At 41.1% G+C, this 18655-nt stretch overlaps 1 protein-coding gene across 1 annotated transcript; it reads left to right on the top strand.

The window, feature by feature from the left end:
* Positions 1-2923: 2923 nt before the first annotated feature.
* LOC309688994 (uncharacterized protein) lies at positions 2924-16705 on the top strand (the record flags this gene model as incomplete). Its single annotated transcript, XM_082505106.1, has 6 exons — positions 2924-3039; positions 3695-3764; positions 3859-4079; positions 11114-11855; positions 15617-15702; positions 16543-16705. 6 exons carry the CDS (start codon positions 2924-2926, stop codon positions 16703-16705), a joined length of 1398 nt encoding a protein of 465 aa, XP_082361232.1.
* Between the last annotated feature and the right edge of the window lie 1950 nt (positions 16706-18655).

The following is an 18655-nucleotide window of genomic DNA, read 5'->3' as shown; positions in this document are numbered from 1 at the left end:
ATTCTTGAGGTGATAGTAAGCTGACTTTGTTATTGTCTTAATGTGTTTTTCTAAGTTTAGGTCTGCATCCATCACTACACCCAAATTTCTCGCCTGGTTTGTGGTTTTTAGATGTATAGATTGAAGTTCTCTGGTGACCTGTAATCGTTTTTCTTTGGCGCCAAAGACTATTACCTCAGTTTTGTTTTTGTTTAGCTGGAGAAAATTGTGGCACAACCAGTCATTGATTTCCTCAATGCATTTACCAAGAGCCTGTACAGGGCCTCGGTCTCCTGGTGACATTGTGATATATATTTGTGTGTCATCTGCATAGCTGTGATAGTTTATTTTGTTGTTGTTTATAATCTGTGCCAGTGGGAGCATGTAGATGTTAAACAGAAGGGGTCCCAAGATGGAACCTTGGGGAACTCCACATGTGATACTTGTCTGCTCAGATGTGAAGTTACCTATTGATACAAAGTATTTCCTGTTTTCTACGTATGTTTTGAACCAGTTTAGTACAGTTCCTGAAAGACCTGTCCAGTTCTCCAGTCGTTTCAGTAATATGTTGTGGTCAACTGTATCAAATGCTGCACTGAGATCCAGTAAAACTAGGACTGACAATAGTGAGATATCTTGCAGAGGGATGCAGCAGTCTCAAAATTGCAAAGCTTCTGAAGCGTGATCATCGAACAATCAAGCGTTTCATTCAAGATAGCCAACAGGGTCGCAAGAAGCGTGTGGAAAAACCAAGGAGCAAAATAACTGCCCATGAACTGAGAAAAGTCAAGCGTGCAGCTGCCAAGATGCCACTTGCCACCAGTTTGGCCATATTTCAGAGCTGCAACATCACTGGAGTGCCCAAAAGCACAAGGTGTGCAATACTCAGAGACATGGCCAAGGTAAGAAAGGCTGAAAGACGACCACCACTGAACAAGACACACAAGCTGAAACGTCAAGACTGGGCCAAGAAATATCTCAAGACTGATTTTTCTAAGGTTTTATGGACTGATGAAATGAGAGTGAGTCTTGATGGGCCAGATGGATGGGCCCGTGGCTGGATTGGTAAAGGGCAGAGAGCTCCAGTCCGACTCAGACGCCAGCAAGGTGGAGGTGGAGTACTGGTTTGGGCTGGTATCATCAAAGATGAGCTTGTGGGGCCTTTTCGGGTTGAGGATGGAGTCAAGCTCAACTCCCAGTCCTACTGCCAGTTTCTGGAAGACACCTTCTTCAAGCAGTGGTACAGGAAGAAGTCTGCATCCTTCAAGAAAAACATGATTTTCATGCAGGACAATGCTCCATCACACGCGTCCAAGTACTCCACAGCATGGCTGGCAAGAAAGGGTATAAAAGAAGAAAAACTAATGACATGGCCTCCTTGTTCACCTGATCTGAACCCCATTGAGAACCTGTGGTCCATCATCAAATGTGAGATTTACAAGGAGGGAAAACAGTACACCTCTCTGAACAGTGTCTGGGAGGCTGTGGTTGCTGCTGCACGCAATGTTGATGGTGAACAGATCAAAACACTGACAGAATCCATGGATGGCAGGCTTTTGAGTGTCCTTGCAAAGAAAGGTGGCTATATTGGTCGCTGATTTCTTTTTGTTTTGTTTTTGAATGTCAGAAATGTATATTTGTGAATGTGGAGATGTTATATTGGTGTCACTGGTAAAAATAAATAATTGAAATGGATATATTTGTTTTTTGTTAAGTTGCCTAATAATTATGCACAGTAATAGTCACCTGCACACACAGATATCCCCCTAAAATAGCTAAAAATAAAAACAAACTTAAAAACTACTTCCAAAAACATTCAGCTTTGCTATTAATGAGTTTTTTGGGTTCATTGAGAACATGGTTGTTGTTCAATAATAAAATTATTCCTCAAAAATACGACTCGCCTAATAATTCTGCACTCCCTGTATGGTATACACTGCATTATTCTATGATCAGCCAACATAATGCAATGTTGTCCTAAAAAACCATGGGAACTGGCTTTTATTTAGCTCTTGCCACGTATCACCCTACCTAATCAGTCAATCTCCCACTCCCTCTTGATGGTAACAGTGTTGTCACACCTTCAAACTTGCTCAGAAACGGCTCATTTACTGAGGATTTTACCCAGTCTCCCCTGATCCTAGTGCAGCTGAGTTTTGTGAGATACAGTGATCCACAGAGGCCCCAACCTTCTTCCATCCAACAGGACCCAAAGGATCTACTGTCAACATACTGGTGCCAGACACCACACCCAGAGGTTCTATGTCATCCCTAATACTTGAAGTATTAGGGATGTACTCTTTATGTTGTGTGTATTTATTAAGTATTCTTTTCACATTTCTGAATTTAGTTGGTTGTTTTGTTCTCTTGAGCACAGTATATTTTCTCTCTCTCGCTCTCTGATATTAAAAGTCAAACTTGGAACGGCCTTCAACCATTCATATTAAAGGCACCAAAGTGCTGTGTCACAGCTGGTGGTGGACTTCTACACTGGTTACTACTGTGCTGCACCTTTATCCTCTTTTTTTCTCATCCTAGTTAGAGACAGCCTTGTTATGTAAACTTTCAATCTCCTACTGTCTCCTCTCATTTGAGTTTTTTTTCTCCCTCAAACAAGTGAAATAAACTTGACATAGTGGATTTTTTTTTCATTGTAGCACTGCTGCTAATATCACACTCTGAGGCATTTTTCAATTATTTTGACAAATCTGATTTTCAAGGCTTACAATAAGATTCAATTTGTTCTTTAGTAACTTCTCCCTGGGTTCCTTCTTCTGCTCACTTCTATCTCCATGCTGCTTCACACTCCATAGAGTCCTAGCCTTTAGGGCCCAGTGCTCCATCCTCATTCATCATCCTGAAGGGGGAAAAAGGCGATTCACGTTTCCTTAGGGTGGGAGCCATAGCCGGGACTGTCAGCCTGTGTTGATTGATGGTCGGGGTTATGACAGGGCACCTGGGCCAGTGCACACGCCTCGTCCAGGGAGCGCCTGTTGGCTCCTCAGTGCCAGCTGGGCACTGCTATGCCCTCCGCAGTATCGGCAGTATAGAGCAGAATACGTAGCAAGGTGGTCGGGCGCCTATACGTACGAACTGCTGGGGGTGAAAATTGTCTGCCAGCAGACTGATTCTTGTTAACAGCTGTAAAGTTTCAAAGCAGCAGACCTGGCGGAAGCAGTGGGAGAGTCGTGCAGACACCCACCACTGGGAGGATGACACATACAAACACAGACACTGGTGCTGCTGTTGCAATACAGTAACTTAGCAACAGGAAACCTCACACACTGACCACTGACACCACATCGTGATAGAAATATGGGTTAGCATCGCACTCTCTCTCTTTTTCCTTTTCCTGTCTCTTCCTCTCCCCTATTTTTTCTGTCGTGACGTGACTCTATTCCAGACTCAAATACAGCTGAATGAGCTTCCTCTGCAGCACTCTTCCTCCACCTACTCCTGCTCTGCAACACTATTATACATCTCCTCCTTTCTTCTGTATTCTGTACCTCCCTCTCCCTTATTCTCTCTAGTATTGTACACACTATCCTCTTTCTCTGCAGACACTTACACCTTCTTTTGAACTGATTTTCCTTTGTTTCCACGGCATTCTGCTCTCCTCCATTTTGCACCTCCTGCTTTAAAGCACCTTCTGTGATGCATCCTTCACCACCTAGTCTTCCTTTGGCCTTTGCAACTCCTTGTCCTCCTCCTCTAGAGTGCAGCACACCTTCTTGTCCATCTTAATAGTATTCACCTTCTCCCTCACCTCTACCTCTGAGGCTCATGTCAGTACAGCAGACAGGTGTGCATTTCACACGCTATTTGTTCCCTTGTTTTGTCATTCTACCAAGCTCCAGCGGTCATCATTAATAACCCTAGTCCCTCTTGCTGCCTGTGTTCTGTGTCTCTAAGCTGATGTTTCCTCCAGTCTTCTGGCAGTGCTGCCAGGCTCAGGCTCCAGTACGCAGAGAGAGTGAGGACTTGGCTCAGCCCAGACACACAGGTAGCCGAATTCAGACAGAAAACTGCACAATGCAACACATCATGTATGTTCTGAGATTACTGAAGAAGACGATAAAGATCAGACAGAAAGCACACATGTAAGTAACAGTTTTACATTATGTTATGGTTTTTAAACAATAAAAAAAAAAATTGGTATCAACTACCAAAAGGCAGTAAATACATGACCTGAATGAGACACTTTTCAAGTGTCTCATTAGAAATCAAACACTGCCTGTCACTATTAATAGAAAGACAGTATCTGCTCTTCCTGTTGTTTTCATCATTGGTTTAAACTTGTTGTCAATTACTATATGTTGCCACTGAATAGTTCAGGCAAAACTCCATTAGTTATACTGCAGTTTTATGAAACGAGCTGTAGGCGAGGGATCCACAAAATAATTTGCTATGAATCATAAATTTGTAATGTGCTGTTAAAAAGTCCATATATCCAGTTGCAGACCATTTATACTAATACATCATACATATGGTCCCCGTTACTCCGTCCTTTATTATCTCTAGGTCAATAGAAACGCTGATATTATTATGACAGCTTTTATGGTGGTAAACATTTTTTGACCAATGCAAATAAAAAAAAACAAAAACAAAAAGTCTAGAAGGCAAGTAAGGGCACACGAGACAAAATAAGCTCAAACAGAATCAAAACAGATAAACCCTGTTGGGGCTAGCACACATGGAAAGGAAACACAGGTGGAAACAATAACACACAGGTAAAACTGATGAGGGTGGAAAATACAGGAAGTAAGACATGAGCCAAAACTAACTTTTAATGTAAAATAGAAGGTAACAAAAAGACAAATAACTAGCTAAAGACTAACAACAAACATGATCTTCTTGTTCTTCTTTCAGTTTCTCACCACACCAGATAGTCACCATCCCACCCTATCTCTAGCATTTCCCTCCTCCATCACACAAACCCTCTGCATGACCTCCTTCTAAATGAATCTCCTCTGTGGTCATTCTTCGTTCCTCCTGCCTGGCAGCACCCTCTTTGACATCCTTTGTGCAATATATTCACTATCCCCAAACATAATAATAGAAACAAACAAATGTTGCTGACCAAAATACAGCAAATAAAAGTATTGTGTCGCACCTTTTAATCTTTGAATTCAGGTGTTTTCAGGTTCAATTCCACACATTTATACCTATGCAGTCTGGTTTTCCATTTGTGAAAGAATGGGTTGTTCTAAAGAGCTCACTGAATTTACAGGTGCTATTGTAACACAATGCAACAAGTCAGACATTCTTTAGCATTAACACCAGCATAAAAGCTGTGCACAAGGAGCTTCATGGCATGAGTTTCCACAGCTGAGCAGCACAGTCACACATTTGTGTCATTGTCACCTGGTATCTCTGTGCTGGTCTGCCTTTCCCTCTCTCTCTATCATGTGCTCTCTCTTTCTCCCTCTACTCTGTCTATATGCATGTGTGTGTGTTCCAAAGTTGGGCCTTCTTTTTGTTGCGCTGCCCTTCTGATGAGACATACCTGGGAGCTGTTAACTGATTAACTCACCTGTGATTCATACCGCAATCACCTGCTGCTATGGCTTAAGAAATCCCTCAGTCACTGCCGGATCATTGCGTCAAGAGTCCTTGTGTCCAGTGAGTGTCCTTATGTCAAACAGAAAAACGTGAAAAGTTCAATATATCAAAGTCTTAATGTAACACAATAAAAGGTAAAATATAACAAATAAATGCAGGTTTTATGATATCCTTGTGGAGCAGAGCTGAAACCAAAATTTCACAAAGTCTTCCACCTATCTTATTGTCCAAGGACCTCACATTCCCCATGATGATGACTGGAATACACAGTGAACACTTTTTTCTTTTCACCCTGCTCTTTGCTCCAGGTCTGCAACACTGAAATCTCTGTAGCTCCTCTAAGATTACTTCACTCTGGGCTGTAAAACTGCAAGCTGTAGATCAGTTTGGGAAGATTCTCTGGTGCCAAGAGTGTAATGCAAAGAAAAGGAGAGGAGAAGACTTCAAGATTTGACTTGAACAAACAAGACTTGAAAAACAAAAGCAACTTTGCATACAACACAGGGAGCAAGGAAAATCATCTTTATTGGTTCAACAGAAGCTGCCACTCAGCACACCACCAGGAAGTGTATGAGGGAGCCCTTGAAAAGGTTTCCCCGGCCCCCTCAAAGTTTTGACAATATCTGATTGTGACTATATTACCATGTAAAACAAATACATAAATCCTGATAGTGAGTGTAAACTTGATTGCTAGTGGGCTGTCTTCAACTGTATGCACGGACTGGGTTGGTTTAAGCATCTTTATCTTTGTGTGCTTTTCCCATTTGTCTTATTTTCCTTTGAGTCTCTTTTGCTGTACACACTGGGGCTCGGAGTGTGATGACTATTTTCATTGTTGGATTTTTGTATCCCTTTCTCAGCTGCCAAACAGTCGGAAATTTTTAAAAACCACAGTTTGTCATGGCAGACCCAGCACTGTGAGTCCATCCAAGATGATCTTCCTTCATTGTGTCCCCTTTACTTGCTACCTATTAAAAAGGGATCTTATTTAGTCAGGAAGGGCAACTGATGTAAAACTCCCATGGCTACCTATACTACCCACTGTGGGGACCCCTTGTGACAAGGTAGCAGCCAAAAGTATCTTTTATATTATTTATATTTATTAGCTGGTTGGCAATCAGTCAGGGAACCTATTGGCTATTGTCTGCTGGTATGGCAGATAGTATTTCAGACCTGTGTCTGGGCAATTTCTGGGACTCCGTTAACTGTTATGGTTATTTCAATGTTTTAAGACATCAACCTCGTACATGTGAATCAGAAGCAAATACTGGACAAACACTGGCGCTGACTACCTGAATTTGGGTTGCAGTTATAGCAAAGTACATTAATTTGTTGAGCACTGTAGCAGAACTGTAGTGCCATCTAAACCAATAACAGCTGATTACACTTCATCGAGTTTGAGTTATTGGCTCTTTAGTTGCTTGCAAATTCTGAATTAATTGGATTCAATAAGTGATTGGACTTCAAATTTGATCTACTCAAATACCAGCTCCATGGTGGACAGTGAAATTTAAATATGCATGGATTTATCTCTGTTAGCTTCATAAAGGACTGACAGGTCATCACAGCTTCTTTTATTTCCTCTAAACAATGTGCAGTCAGCAGTCAATAGTGTGGGCTAACACTGTGATTTGTTGCCAACCTTTGATTGTTTTTTTTCCTCCTAATATCATTTCCTGTGCTGGGCAACTGTTCCCCTATGGCCACAAAAACAAATACAATCAACAGCCGTAAGTAGTTTATTTAAGGTACCCAACAGTATATTCACTTGTGGCAATTCTGCACACAAGGATGTTAGCTTCCTTTCAAGAGAAGCATTTGTGATGCTCTGGATGATTACATCATACAATTTTCTAAGTATCAAAGGAAGAAAAGTACTTATCTGATTGGTCATGACTGATGCCAGACCCACAGATAATGTGTTTCTCTAAATCCAAACCAATTTCCGGCTATACTGTTTGCCTCTGGCCTCAAAATTACCAAAATCACTCGCCACTCCCTGTACATTCACTGATTCACCGAAACAGAACCCACAGTCAGACACTAAGGAAATATTGTTCCTTTTTTTATTATCTATTTTTGACAGCAGCCTTTCTTCACAGTTAAGCTGCACTAAAACAGGGTCACATCTTTATTTTTCCATTTCATGAAACCCTCCTCATTTCCTTCTGCTTCTTTCACTTCCTCTATCTTTCCAATACTTCCCTACAGGCCTGCTTCCCTCCATCTTTTTGAGTTTTCATTCTTCACACCTTCTCTCTTTTTATACATTTGTTCCTTCTTTTCCTTCCCCCTATAACCTAACACTCTGGTTCAGTGAGGTCATGGAGGGATCTGTGTCCCTTGGCCTCTGTGAAGCAGTGTCCAGTTGGTGTAATTATGATGGATGGAGTAATTTCCAGAGGCGCCTTTCGCCAAGAGGGTTGAGCCCACCATGCTTTCTCTCAGCTTTAATGACTTTTTAATAGAGCTCACTCCCAAACCAACATCACGGTGTGCCTGTGAGAGTCACCGACAAATCACTGCTGTTAAAGCAGGTAATGGCACAGCAGGACATGGGTGGCCCGGCCTCTTTAAAAGCAACTGCCCCCCTTAGGTAGCAGCAGCTCTCTGCACATGGGATTTGGGCTATCTGCTGTTCTCTGCTGCTGGGTCCACAACCAGTTGGTCTCCTTTAAAACAACCAACCCGAGGAGCTTTTTTTGTATTAAGTCTTTTTAAATTAAAGTGAAAGCAGTCTGAATTATCACATGAAACCTGAGCCAATGTGTTTTTTAAGTACTGCATTTTACAGTCCTCAGGCTAACTAGGGATGGGATCTTCAAAAATCAATAAAGATTTCTGGAGAAGAACTTTATAAAAAAAAAATACACTGATAATGATGAACTCTTGTCAAAGAAAGGGGGTGGCAAGGCTTCTCCTAAGCACTGGTCCTTTTTTCTATGAATATATCCAAAATAAATGAAGGTCCAGGTGGCAGATATGAGCTAGAGTGAAGACCGCTGCATGTCAGTGATGTGCCTTTTCTTGGATATGGGCACGCAGGTTTTGTCTCTCCAAATTATTCCATGATTTTTTACTGGATTATTACCCCATAACCACATAGTATGGATATCTTTCTCATGCAAAGCACAGATCTGCAGTAGATATCAGTAAAATTGAGTTTGGCGACTCTGAAAAATCAACCTTGGCATTTCGTCAACATTCAAAAAACTGTCATTTCCACCAGAAAGGTTTCTTGAGAAGATAATAATTGAAACTCAACCTTATGCCTCCATTTATATTTCAGGCATTGAGAGTGGTCGTGTTCACATACAGTAATAAATACATTGGCTGTTCAACAACAGCTGCAAGAGTCAACGGGATGGTTTACAAGATGTACGATTTAGAGACGGTAGCACTAACAAACAGGAGGCAAGGCTACAGGTAGCGAAGATGAAGATGCTAAGATTTTTCATGGAAGTGAACAGGATGCACAAGATTAAACCACTCAGGATGAGTCATACAAGGCTTGTATGGTTTAGATGTGCAGAGGAAGGAGAGTGGATATACTGGACAAACAATGTTGAATATGAATCTCCCAGGCAGGAGGAAAAGAGGAACTGAATGTTCATGGATGTAATGGTGTAGGACGTGTAGAGGATTGATGTGAGAGAAGAGGATGCTAAGGACTGGGTGAGATGGAGGTAGAAGTTCCACTGTGTTGACATCTAAAGGGAGAAGTCAAAAGAAGAAGAAGACAACGTTAACTGTGTGTTTGAAGGTGTTTGTTTTTGTCTATGTTGAAATATTCTAATAAAATTTCTCTACAGTTCCACACTTTACTTATAAATTCAGTCAACTCTAGTCACACAAATAACTACTTACTATTTTGAAATAAGGAACATTAAAATGCAGCAAGACATTCAAGTTGAAGTAAACTTGAGAGCAGCAAGTATACTCCAACGGAGCTGCAATCTAACTGGCCGAGTCTCCAGCCTCGCCAGTCCTATGCAGTCCTTGCTAAAATCCGTGAAGTTCGCAGCCGGAACTAACTCTGATTGCTTAGTTAGCTAGCCGGTAACTGGTTTTCTAGGCAGAGATGTAATGACTAGTCTGAGCTGCACTAACCCACACTGGATGTCTTATCCAAGCAGTCCCTTACCAATGTCCTGGTTAATGCTAGCCACATCCAACCACATGCTCTTCCATCTCCGTCCTTTCCCTTGTGCCTCAGCTTTCTCCTTCCTCCCTCGCTTGACCTCTCCCTCCAAAATAAATAAGCACTTTTGCAAATAACCTTTATCTCCACTAATATGGATATACAGAGAATAAGTACATGTACACTGGAAATAAAATTTAGCCCCTAAATATCTCTGGGCTACACCATGCATTAATATGTGACACCAGGGGGTCCTAGCCAACTGTCTGTTTTTAACAACTTGATAATTCGACTATTGTGTGTAAGAGCACATGTGCCTGACATGTTAAGTGGATTTAAAATTTAGAAATTTTACTGGCACAGTTTGTGTTAGATATGGTTTTTGGCATAAAATCTGTGCCAAATCCAACATGAGATCTATCTACAGTGGCAATCCCTTGCCGTGTTAACATGCAAATTGGAATATTTAGAGCTAATAAGCCCAGTCTGATTAAACAAAAAAACAAAGTCATTAGTTTGCTTTGTTTTTTTAGGATTCATCCTATCTATACTACAAACACACCCAAATTTCATGACAATTTGTCTAGTACTTGTTAAAATATTCAGCTTGTCAAACTGATGATCACACGAGAGAAAAACAGACCAGAAAAGAATAAAATCAGTTAACAACAAAAATAGTTGACAGTGCATCAAGTATATGGAAGTGTGCTAGTGAACATACTCTACGTAATCGAAATCTGAAAGAATATCTCAAAAGATAAATCTCAGTTTTAACTCAGAAGTTGAAATGAGTCAAAGTGTCCTATGACAAGTGCATTTACATCCACACTGACTGTTTATTGCCTACCAGAGATTAATGATCATCACCACCAATGTGTGAGTAGGCAGCATCAATAAGCTCAGCTAAAACAAATCTACACAAGGATATCTGTCATGCAGTACAGGTGTAATGTATTTTGTCAAGTAAAGATGATTTTTATTCTTACATATTCAAAATGTTCACGCAATAGCATAAAATGAAATTGAGACACGATTAGAGCTTGTCACCAACACTTTTTCATTACCAGTAGGAGACAGCAGGGCAGTGAATAAAGTGACACCGAGATTTGAGTATCTGTGAACTCATTTTCAGTCCCTGTGAGAGCCAATACGTCTCTCAGTAAACTGTTCCAGTGCAGTCTCTACCTTGTCACTCTTGATATTTTTCTTCAGTAGAAAAATAAAAATGTCGATTGCCTGCATTGCTGACTAAGGTTTCTATTGCAGCAGCCTTTGAAAATCTGTAATTGTATAGAGTGAATTAGGCTGAGACTACAACATCAGCTATTTTTCCAAATGTGCAAAAAAAAAACTTTTCACAAAAACTCCATATAAAATGTACTTTGCACAATATGTTTTTCATTGTGTTTTATTTGATTCTCTATTAAACAGAACAACTCGGAGTATGTGGCAGGGACTAAACACGATCACAGACTTTAGAGGGAAAACCAGCACACCGCAGACCACGGCCTCTCTGTGTGAGGATCTAAACGTATTCTACGCTAGATTCGACACAGCGAACACCATGAGACCGGACAGTGTGCGCACCGCGGATGACGTCAGTGCGCACACTGTGTCTGAGGAGGATGTGCGGAAGTGCTTCAGGAAGGTGAACGCACGCAAAGCTACTGGTCCGGACGGGATTCCCGGCCGCGTCCTCAAGTCATGCGCGGCTCAGCTGGCTGGAGTGTTCACGCACATCTTCAACCTTTCCCTCTCTCTGTCTGTAGTCCCAGCCTGCTTCAAAATGGCCACCATCGTCCCTGTACCCAAATCCTCCACCATCTCCTCATTGAACGACTGGCGACCTGTAGCCCTGACCCCCATCGTAAGCAAATGCTTCGAGAAGCTGGTCAGGGACTTCATCTGCTCTGCACTACCCGACTCACTGGACCCTCTACAGTTTGCATACCGCCACAACAGGTCCACTGATGATGCCATAGCCCTGACACTACACACTGCCCTGTCACACCTGGAGAAGAGAGACACGTATGTGAGGATGCTGTTTGTAGATTACAGCTCAGCATTCAATACCATCGTTCCCTCGAAGCTGGACAGGAAACTGCAGGATCTAGGACTGAGCAGCTCCCTCTGCAGCTGGATCCTTAGCTTCCTATCTGACAGACGCCAGGTGGTCAGACTGGGCAGCATCACCTCATCCCCCATCACACTGAACACTGGTGCTCCACAGGGGTGTGTACTGAGCCCTCTCCTGTACTCACTCTACACCTACGACTGCACAGCCACTAACAGCTCCAACATCATTGTGAAGTTTGCGGACGACACTACAGTGGTGGGTCTTATCACCAACGGTGATGAGACGGCTTACAGGGAGGAGGTCAGCGCCCTGACCCACTGGTGTCAAGACAACCATCTCACCCTCAACGTCGCAAAGACAAAGGAGTTGATAGTGGACTTCCGGAGGTGCAGAGAAGTACACACCCCCATCACCATCAACGGCGCTGCTGTGGAGAGAGTGAGCAGCTTCCGGTTCCTTGGAGTACACCTGGCTGAGGATCTTACGTGGTCAGTACACACAAACAAAACAGTGAAGAAGGCGCAGCAGCGCCTCTTCTTTCTCAGGAGACTGAAAAGATTCGGCATGAGCCCCCGCATCCTCAGGACCTTCTATCACTGTGCCATTGAGAGCATCCTCACTGGATGCATCACCACCTGGTATGGCAACAGCACCGCCTACAACTGCAAAGCTCTCCAGCGAGTAGTGCGGTGCTCTGAACGGATAATTGGAGGTGAGCTTCCCTCCCTCCAAGACATCTACAGGAAGCGGTGCCTGAGGAAAGTGGGGAGGATCATCAAGGACTCCAGTCACCCCAGCCATAAACTGTTCAGACTGCTTCCATCAGGAAGGAGGTTCTGCAGCATCCGGTCCCGAACCAGCAGACTGAGAGACAGCTTTTTCCATCAGGCCATCAGACTGCTGAACACGTCATAGACACCTCAGCTTCACTACTGGAACTTCAACATTATGCACTCCACACTGTATATAAATGCCACTTGTTTTGCACATATTCAACTCTGTATATTTTATATATTTTATTATTATTATTATTATTATTTTATTTTATTTTTTTTACTATTTAATTTGTAAAAATGTGTATACACACACACACACACACACACACACACACACACACACACACACACAGGAAAATATTTAGTATACACATCCAGAAATGCATACACTATTATATATTGTACATATATTTATTAGTTTCAGGTTGGCCATTCTTGTATTTTGCTCATTTGTGTTGTTGTGTTTGCACATCTCTGTTGCTTGTGGGGCTCGCACACAAGAATTTCACTCGCATGTGCTGTGCCAGTGTGCCTGCACATGTGATGTGACAATAAAAAGTGATTTGATTTGATTTGAACTCAACACAAGCTGTACTGCAGATGGTGTTGTCTGATTAAATTATAGAAAGAAAAAGGCTGTTAGAGAAACTTGGTTCATAGCTGTGTTGAGGGTCCATCTGAGTGTTGTAAACACAATGTGTTGCACCAAAAGCCATTCAGGCACAGACAGGTACAAAATATGTGGGCATTTAGCTGGAGATTACAGATAACTGTTGCAATGCATGATTGTGATTTTTAAACTTTTGAATGGCTATTAAAAGATATTTTAAAATGGAACAGTTTGCGTGAGTGCTTCTTGTCTTCAAGTATTAATTCTCTCTCATTTTCAACTGCACATTTAACTGTTTGGCAATTGTCATTCACAAGAATTGATTAAGAGCACCTAACTCCTAGGCATCGAATGGCTAAAATTTGTTTGGTAGTTGGACACTGAGATTAAATGCTAGCATAAACCAAAGAGCCAAAGACTAAGCCAAAAACTACTGAATCCATTTCAAAGATCTGAGTTGAACAGCAGTAGTTTTCAGTTAATATCAAAATTTATTTTTTTGCATCAATTTTTTTTTGCATCAAGCAAAAATCATTTTTACAGACATCATCCTTATCAGAAAATACCCCTGCATATTTAGCAGTGGGATCTTGAGCGAGCTAGTGCAAAAATTATATAAGTAGGAACAGACAGCCAAACTTAGCATATGCCAGTAATGACTGCACTGGGCACAGTGTGTCACTCCACTGATCATTTGGGATGGAAGCTCCCAAGTCATGCACCCCACAGAATTTAGAGGTATAGTGCAGGCTGAATTTAGTTTACCACAAATAAGCATTAGCACTTGCTCTCTAATGTAAAAATCAAAATGAAACCTTTGTTAGTTTTGGAATTAAAAGAACAGAAGAGGAGACAGCAATAAGGCAAATAATCAAAAAGAAAGTAAGTAATAAATAGACTCTAAAACAGAACCTGCAAGACCAAACCAAGTTCAAATTGCTTTTATTTTGATAGGGTTCAAAGGGAAGGAGACAGGTAGGTTTAACTCGGGTAAATTGCTTGTGAAATATTTGACTTGAATCTTTACTTTTGTTTCCTTTATGATTTTGAAAGTGGGGGAGGTAAGAGAAGGTTCCAGAAGGCAGTGTTAGTGGAAAATTGGCAGGCAGGTGAGTAATGGCAAGAGATGGCTAGCTTTGATTTGCAGGTCAGTCTTTCCTTTACAGGTGAACAACAAACGAAATCTTTCAAGTTGCAGATAACTTGAAACAAACCAAGGCATGTGCTACAAGACAGCTATAAGTGGAGACAAGACATTGAGATCAGGGTCAGGTAACAGAAGGCACAGGCTGAGAGCCTTATTTCCACCATAAAGGTAACTACAATTTGGCAAAGAGTGGAGGTTTCAGCTGGCCTTTTATTCCTGGGAAGTAATGAGCTAGTGGCAAACCAGTGTGTTGGCTGGATCAAAGGCAAGGAAGTACCACCCAAAGGCGGGGCGAGGCACCAACCCTGTCCAAATCCACCTGAGAGCAGACAGAAAGTGAGAGAAGGAGGGAGGTAGAAAGGAGAAGGCCTGCTGGGATCGTGATATTTAGGAATGGTTTTCCGATTTAGTCTCTATGTAAACGTATGTGTAGTTTCACTAGACGAAAACCTAAACTTAATAGCAATAATGATTCTCAGCTTGGTTGTTGGAGATTTTCAAGGCTTCTGTGGAACGTGGGAACAAATGCAATGACTCTGAAAAAAATATTCAAGCTTAAAGTAGATATTAGCTTGTAGTTGACCCCGTACAGAAATTTGGGGATGTTCAGACAGGTAATGGTGTGAATCTGAAAGCCTGAAACCTGTGCCCCTGTGTAGAAGCATTTAGAATAATTGTGTTTCTCCCCCGCATTTATTCAAATTTTTCATTTGATTTTTCACCTGTTTCTATGTTAGGCTTTTAAACGTTTTCTATTTGGATAAAAAGATCCTTCAGCATTTATTTGATCAAAAACTCTGCCAATTGATGCATTGTATATGATGCTGTTTCTTGCGGTTAGTGGTTTAAAATAAGTGTAGGGGACTGTGCAGTGAGTGATCTCCTGTTCAGTGTGCTTAGTGTTGAAACAGTTCAATTCTGATTGAATCCTATGAGGTGAGGATGTCTTGTTTAGCCTCCATATTTTCGGTGACTGCTCTTGTTTTGCTGATGTATTGTGTCTTAAATTGTGGATCGCCCCTTGTTGCAACACCAAGAAGGCTGTGCTTTCGCGGGTCACAGCATCGAGATATGCTGTGACTGATGTCTTTGTTATTTTGTTTGTTTGTTTTGTGTGTGTGTGTGTGTGCGTGTGTTGTACACAACAGGAGTCTGTGTTTTAAAGAGATTTGCTCTGGCTTGAGGTTAGTACACACCACTTAGGTCTGATTCACCAGACAGAGAACAGTGAACTCCAGCCATAGATTCAAGGGCTCTTGTCAACACTGACTGAGGTGGCCTTGTGTTGTGTTTATGTTGTCCTTTTGATGAGTGTCCCACCTAGTTGGTGATCTGCCACGTGCGTGAGAAGGAGCATGTGAAGTTCTTCCTGAGCTTCAGCCAGATCTGTCTTCTCTTTCTAGGAAAAAGGCAAACATTTTTAAAACAAAAACTATTGTCATCCTTTTATCTTTGCATGTTCCTTGAAAAAGAGAGTTCAGTAAAAATACCAAATAACATTAAGTCAAAATTATTAAAATGAAAATAATTTGGAGATTACACTTTAAATGGCATTTAATATGCCCACTGAACTGTACTTAGTTTTTAAAGACTGCACTGTTTCCTTGTTATAGATTTGATTATTGTTTCTCCACATTTGGTAAACAGGCAATTAAACAGTAAAACGGGAAACAAATTACCAGCTGTGGAGTTTGGCCACTTCCTAAAGCACTGAACTTGGGTTCAGTTGTTTAGTTAAGTGTTCTTCATAGTATTTGTAGAACTGTCAACTACACTGCAGACTAATGTGTCGAGACCCAGCCGCGGGATGTCAGTGCCTCAGTCAGGCCTTGGGCAACAACCTCGCCTATGTGGCCTTGAAGGTAGCTGGAGGCATTTATTCTGAGACAAGTGGATGCTAAGGGTCAGGTTTTTCCTCAGATTTGACAAGGTGCTTATGTAATTGGCTTTTTCATTAATGTCTGTATATGTATATGTGTATATGTATATATATATATATATGTGTGTGTGTCTATGTATATATGTGCATATATATGTATATATATTACACTATTGCATTGCATATATTGCATTATATGTTTTTTTTCTGTTGGACGGCCTCATTAGGATACAGAATTCTGACTCAGAAGGGTTTAGTTTTTTTTCTAAGCCTTGATTTGTTTGTACCCAACTATGAGCTTCCTCCATAACCTTCTTCACAAAATGCCCTTCTCTTCCCGATGTTTCTCACCCTCCTCTCATACTCCACAGGTACAGGTTGAATACTGTGCGACAGACTGAGGCTTTCCCTCACATTAACTCATTCTTCTACCTGTTGGCCTTGTCAAGATGCTCCTTAAACCACCTCAAACCTCAGTGTGGTCAAGATGTGAAAGGCGACCCGAGACATAGAAGTGACTGGTCAGCAAACTGACTCAACCCCCCCACCTCGCTGTCTCCTCCTCACCACATTGCTGAGCTGTGGACTTGTGGCCTGTAAAGAGGTTTAGGTGCAAACAAACAGCCCATTTAGTAGCATCTCTCCTCCATTTAGGCCGTCATTATGGCCCTCAAGGCCCTGGCTCAGCACTGAATTATGAATTAAGTTGTCAGGAGAGCCTCTGCTTATGAGCTGAGGGGGTCATTTAAATTTAATTTGAAAAGGGATTCTGTTAGGAATGTAAGCTCAGCAACCTCCTGTGGAACTTCTCCATCAGAGTAAGAAGGAGTAAGTACTGACAAGACTAAATGAAATAAAAATGACTGGAGAAGTATTGACTAGGTATAATAATGCACAGAGCATGATAGGATGGAAGCTAAAAGACACTGACATCACCACAAAGGGGATTTGAAACCCTTATCAAAGTGTAAAGTTGATGTCTTGAGTTGGTCCAGGCTGTTTTTCCTGGCAGAGGTGTTGCAAAAGGTGTTGCTTCACCTCAGAGCATTTAAAGTTCTGCGAAGCCGAGAAACACGTATTAATCCCTTCAGGATCTCACAAAGGAGTTTCGTGATGATGCCCAGAGTGAGGGAATTTATAGCATTTTTTTTGGTTATAAAATACTATCATAATATTTAAAAACTGTAATGCCAGGCAAACAATTATAGATCTTAGAAGACTATTATCTAGTATTATTATAACTAACTGTATTGTATTATGGTTAGCTCAAATATGTGGAACTTGGTCTCTAAGGTAACTTTGTAATTTCATGCCGTGCAATTTTACAAATAATGTGAATAAAGATGGTTAGTTTAGATATTAAATTAGAACTGGTTAACTTGTCATCGCTTGAAATTAAGTCAACTGAGATACATAGCTTGCGGGCAAAAAAAGAAAAATCTCAATCTTTTCCACACCAGTTCAAAAATCATTTGATTTGTGCTTGATTTTTATTTGGCTTTAGCTGCTGAAATGCTTTCGATTTTCTGTGATGTAACAATCCAATTAAACATTTATATCCCGAGTTTAATGGCCTACATTTTAAGAAAACATGCCAATAGACAAAACGCTTGTGAATGGCAAGTCTCCACTGGTTACACTAATAGAAAGTAAATTAAAAACTAAAGAAAAATTGAGGCATGTATTCACTAAATTAAACCATCCATCGATCCATTTTCTGCTACTTATCTCGATCAGGGTCATGGAGACAGCATCTAAGACAGTCTAAGACAGCAGTCTTCTTCACACTAAAGAAGTCACTTTGATGAGTGACAAAACGTTCTTCCCACTGAAAATCCGATGTCCAGATGAACAGAACCTTCAATTTGATTCTGAATTTAACAGGGAGTCAATAAAGAGAACCAAATATGATCTCTCCTTTTAGTCCCTGTCCAATGTGAAGATTAAGCAATGTTAACTGTCATAATTCCATTATAAATGCTACAAAAGGCACCTGCATCACAAACAAAAGGTGGACAGGTTCTGCTCAGTGCTCAATGACTCCAGTTACCTAAGGTGAAGCTCAGAGGCTTGCATTAGACCACTCAAATCATAATATGAGTTAATGTTATGTTTGTTTTTGAACTCCTGAAGTTCCCACTTCAGCTATTACTGAAGAAATGATGTTGTTCTATTTTAAGTTAGTTCTATGCATGACCTGCAGCATTTTACTCATTGCATTTCTGTCGCTGTGTAAGTGTTCTCAAAGCTCTGTTCTACATGTAGTTGTATTTGAACTACCAGCTTGTGTGTTTGCTTATTGTCTCACACTTTATGTTTGATTTGAAAAATTGCAGTATTTTGTAGAAATGGAAAGATTCAGGCAGATATTGTGAGGACAAGCTGGATTAGCATGCATCCTAATCAAAACTCCTCAAGGGACTGAATCACAATCAGAGACTGTGCTTCTCTCAACGATCAAGTGTATCATAAAAGTCCTCTTTC

Source organism: Aulonocara stuartgranti (assembly GCF_965226115.1).
Source record: "Aulonocara stuartgranti genome assembly, chromosome: 1".
Taxonomy (NCBI): Eukaryota; Metazoa; Chordata; class Actinopteri; order Cichliformes; family Cichlidae; genus Aulonocara; species Aulonocara stuartgranti.
Note: the sequence above shows the minus strand (reverse complement) of the source record. Positions and strands in the feature narration are given on the sequence as shown.